The sequence below is a fragment of the Lissotriton helveticus genome, chromosome 1_1, assembly GCF_964261635.1.
Source record: "Lissotriton helveticus chromosome 1_1, aLisHel1.1, whole genome shotgun sequence".
Classification (NCBI taxonomy): domain Eukaryota; kingdom Metazoa; phylum Chordata; class Amphibia; order Caudata; family Salamandridae; genus Lissotriton; species Lissotriton helveticus.
In genome coordinates this window covers 237,307,020-237,312,070 of record NC_136057.1, presented here as the reverse complement: position 1 = coordinate 237,312,070, position 5,051 = coordinate 237,307,020, and the positions used below count along the sequence as shown (strand labels likewise).

Sequence of the window (5,051 nt, the reverse complement as noted above, 5' to 3'; positions counted from 1 at the left end):
TGCCTTTGCATACTGCAGTGATTACAACTTTTAATCACTGCAGAGTATGCAAGGACATCGAGTGGCATTTGGCTAAGTTTATTTCTTAGCAACACAAAGAGATGATGTGCGGAATGCTAAACATTGTCAACCATTCTCCCTAGTCACAGATTTAAGTTACATTTTTTTGCTCCCCATGCCACCCCAGTATGGACTCGGACATATGCAAATAAGTTTTGTCCCGGCTACCCTTGGGAATAGTCCAGCCCGAACTGCCAAGCCAGTGCCTCCCTGGATCGGAAAACAATCTTACTGGACCAGTTTCAGGATATCATCCCTCATCAGCCAGGCTAGCTTGAATGCGGTGGTATGATGAGCATGTGACCCATGTCTGGGCATATCCTTACCACTTACGGCAAATAAAGGAACACAAAAAAATGATGATGCATAATGATGCACTTAATTTCTTTTTAAACAAGTTACTCTTTAAATTCTGTCCTTTTTTTAATAATGTTTTTTGAACAAAATAAATAAAGTTCTAGCTTAATCGCTTTAAACTTCACATGACATATATTCCAGATATCACTTTTTGAAGAGAGCTCTTGACATCTTTGTTCCTTAGGCAATAGATCACTGGATTCAACATTGGGATCACAACTGTGTTGAACAGTGAAACAATTCTGTCTTGGTCCAGAGAATACCTGGATTTCGGCCTGAGGTAGGTGAAGAGGGTAGGCACGTAGAGTATGGTGATGCTGGCCAAGTGTGAAGCACACGTAGAAAATGCCCTATGTCTCCCCTTTGAAGAGCTGATACCAATTATTGTGTAAATGATATAAGCATAGGAAATGAGAACTAAGGTCAGGGAACCCACTTGCAAACTGCCACCCAGTACAAATGTAACAAACTCGTTGATCGACGTGTCTGAGCATGAGAGCTTCAACAATGGAGGGAGGTCACAGTAAAAATGGGGGATCCGGTTTGGACCACAGAAAGACAGCCTGAATATGAAACAGGTGTTTATCAGGGATGTGAGGAAGCAAAATGTATATGTTATAGCAACAAAGACAATACAGAATCTCTTGGTCATCACAACAGGATAGCGCAAGGGATTGCAAATTGCATTGAATCGATCAAAGGCCATGACGGACAGGAGAAGTCCTTCTGAACTGGCAAGTGCTACATAGAAGAAAAACTGAGCTGCACATCCATGAAAAGAAATTACTTTTGTTCTTGATAAGAAGTTACACAGCATATTGGGTGTGATTGTTGAAGAGTAGCAAAGGTCTACAAAGGACAAGTTAGAAAGGAAAAAGTACATCGGAGTGTGGAGTTGGGGAGCCACATAAATCAATATTGTAATGCCAGTGTTTCCAAGACAGGTGAAGACATAGACCAAAAGGAACAGCACAAAGAGTTGAACCTGTTGCAGTGGGTCATCCGTGAGTCCCAAAAGGATGAACTCTGTTACGAAAGTCCAGTTTCCCGCTTGCATTTGCGCTCTAATTGTTGGTTAGCTGGAATAGAAATTGAGAGAGAAAGCAGCATGAGGGAGATTTTTCATTTTAGGAATACAGATTTTCAAATAACAATTCTTTTCTTGCACAATGGATGTGTCATGGATTGTTACATTATTGTCTGAATTATTGCATCAAGATTAGTTAGTCACTTAACTTATGGAATTTTGTACACCAGAAAACAACAGAAAATGTCAACATCAAAGTATTTTGTTGACACACACATTTAAATCACAAATTTACAATGAAAGAATTAAATAAATGTAACGTCTGCAAGGTGGTTCCTCTGAAGATATCAAAGGTCTGTGGCCACTATTTGTTTTCACTACAGTCCACAAAATGTTTAGTTTTCCTAAAATTTGCTCACACATTGGGATTTTGTTTTTGAAAAAAAAGTGGCCCTCGCTCCTAGGGAGTTCTTTTGCTTGGTATGGGGGTACTCATTTTAAAATGTTCTGTTCGCTTCCTGCGGGCTACCCTTGTGATTGCAGGCAAAAATAAAGCATATGAGATTATCAGCCTTAAACAGGCTAAAGGGTGTGATGCCATTATTATGACAGCCATATATGCACCGGGACAATCCCCTAAGCCAAAATGAAATCATGTTTATACATGGATTTTTGAGGACATGTGGTTTGTTGGTCTAATTCAATCAAGTGTAATAATCAGTTCCACTTGTAAGACAAAAGAAAACTCTAATCAAACATAATCAATAATACAATTAATTCGACAAGAAACCTCAATTGCAATGCACAACAATAGAAATGTATTAAAATAATTAGATGACTGGAATAAGATTGCAAATTAAAAATAGTGCAGATGGTACAATAGTATTGTGGTGAAAGTGTAGATTGGTGTTATTGTGACAGATCCAACTCAAACAAAGCTTGTAAAATAGTTCACTTTAAAATCCTTTTATGAGAATTGTTTTCACAATGTTCAAAATAAAACATCCAAAATTATGATGATGATTTTTTGATTCTCTAGAACGCACTCAGTTTAGGTCTTCAGGACAAATGTGCTATCTGCCTAAACACATCTAAAGTGTGAGGAAAATTTAATTTTGCCTTGTCATGTGTGCCTACGTGTTCCCCATCCTATGATATATGTGCATGACTAATATGCATATATCCCCCTATGATCGATTAAAGACGCAATTATAGTTGTGTCCAACGTTAGTATGCCAGTTTCCAGCTCTCGTGAAAGCAACGATTATTAGGCCTATGTTGCCCACGTTTTACATTATGCACGTTAATTCATCGAATTATCCCCGTTTCTAGGCCTCAAAGGGCCTGAGCACCAGATTCAAGCTCCAGTCTCCTGAAACCATTCCGAGGAGCGATGCAGCCCCACCCGCATCCCTGACCCTTCGCTTACTTCCTGCCGCGCAGAGCGGTGCCCGGCCTGGCTCTGCCTGCCTGCCTGCCAAGAATATGTTATGCCTCCAGTTATCAGTTCAGCTCTCCGTCTTCACATTCCTAAGCTAACGAACCGCATAAACATCTCCAGTTATAGTCTAGTCTTTCTGTCTCCATGCAAGAGAATTACTGTATTAATATCCATAGAAGATTCATAGCACACGCAATACACAAAGAATATATGCCTGCACCAGTCTTAGTGTCCAGTAGCCTTTGCTCTGATAACTTTTAGATTCTATCAACATGTACTCCAAACACAAGATACCAGATATGCTATAGGTACATGTCGTCCTGACATCGCAGACTTTCGTCTCCTCTTCTAGTGCAGAAGTCAGAGCCCCCAGTTCTCCCAGTCACACGTCATAGCCCGTTTGCGCGCACCACTAGGTTAAAGGTTCCAGCTGCCCAGGTAGCCCCCTCCATGTATCCACCCATTTATGACACTTCTGTGACGTTCTCATCACATGTCCACGTGCACGCCCTGTGCACGCCTTCATTTCACGCCCATGTGTTCTTATCTTACGTTTGTCACTTGTTACGCCTACTGTATGTAATGTAATTCTAATGTTTTACTATATATACCTTGTACTGTTAATGAGACGTTGCAGCTGCCACTCGTGCCATTCTATTTCAGGCTGTTCCGATCCTGTCCCTTCCCTTGTGCCTGATTAAAGCCTGTTAGACTCAGATACATCGGATCTTGCCTCTTATTTATTGAGCTATCTGTTTTCATTAATGTATTCAAAAATAGTACCGGTAATTAATTATTTATTTACCACATAATGGCGCCCGAATAGGGACGAGCCCCTTCCCCACGCGCCGGCGATGTAACGCAGGCCCCCTGACCCTTCTACAGCCGTGACGGACCCCTACTGTGCACGTGCAGATATTTCTGCTTCATCAAGTCTCCCTCAGGCCCACGGAGGAGACGGAGACTGCGGTCCGGCATCCAGACGAGGCGGTGAGGAATGCGGTTCGTCCCGACCAGAGCCCAAGCCGAGAGAGCAAGGTCCGAGGTATCCGGAGGCCCACCTGTTTCTGAAGTCCGAAGTTCGTAGTCCGACGTCGTAGCAGTCCAGTCCAGTCCGAGGCCTTCAAGTTCTGCTTCCCGGTGAGTACCGTTGCTGAGGGAGTATCTAGACAGGTTCATTAGTTTGTTCCTGGTCCGATGGGTTTGGGTACGCAGATCCAGTCCGACGTGTCCACCTAGGTGGATACGGTATGACGTGTCTCTTTATGAGACCGGTATGTTCTGTACTGTTTTAGCAGTGCATCCAGTAATTCTAGTAATCCGTTCTCGAGAAATTCAAGTATGTTTTCAATGTATCAGGTAGTATCCTGTTCGAACTGTTATTAATGTATTTCTATGTCGTGGTATGAGTGATTTGTTTACCATTTCATTACTGTGATTATTGTGTATTGTGTTTAGTACTAGTACGACCCGATCATGCCTCTGTTTTCGAAATTACGTCAGATCAAAACCAGAAAAGGGTTACTCGAAGAATCAGTTCCTGTCCCTCCTAGGGACAGTCCTGGACATTTTATGTATCACAAGCATGGCTTAGATGCCATATTATATCTAGACTTATGGGTGGATTACACCAAGGATCTTGAAGAGAAATATAGATGGCCTGTATCAGGCACATGGGATGCCGAGTGCATCATGCGAGTAGAAGAAGCATTATGGAAAAAGAAAGCCAGACAGTCTCAGAAAGATGCCATCGAGTTATGGCGCAAAGAATCTCATAAAAGAACCGAAAAAGAATTCAGAAAAACAGAGTTAAGTAGGGAATCCGCAGAAAAGGCCCAAGAAAGGAATTAATCGAAGAAGGTGAACGAGTTAGAGCAGAACAGTCAGACAGACAGAGAAATGCCCTTATTAAAGGTATGTATCCTCTTCTAGCCGAGGGCTTGCCCAAGGCAACCCCGGAAGCACCCTGTAATTTACCGCCACCATTGGTCCCGATTAAGCTACGTCATAAACCGACCGCAGCTGAAATTTTTCTTTCGTCCTACTTGGACGATACAGTCCCAGCATATGCAAATCCTATTCCGCCTGCTCACCCGCAGCACCCTGTTAATAATGTAATTCCTGTTCCTCCAGCCACTGGTCCCGGGGACCACGTTAATGTGCCAG

General features: G+C 42.5%; 1 protein-coding gene across 1 annotated transcript; it reads right to left on the bottom strand.

The window, feature by feature from the left end:
• Positions 1–538: 538 nt before the first annotated feature.
• On the bottom strand, positions 539–1,474 carry LOC144768727 (olfactory receptor 5J3-like). Its single transcript, XM_078652607.1, has one exon. It carries the CDS (start codon positions 1,472–1,474, stop codon positions 539–541), a length of 936 nt encoding a protein of 311 aa, XP_078508733.1.
• Between the last annotated feature and the right edge of the window lie 3,577 nt (positions 1,475–5,051).

Excerpts from the sequence above, each read along its gene's own strand:
- LOC144768727 (XM_078652607.1), bottom strand. The coding sequence starts at position 1,474 with ATGCAAGCGGGAAACTGGACTTTCGTAACAGAGTTCATCCTTTTGGGA.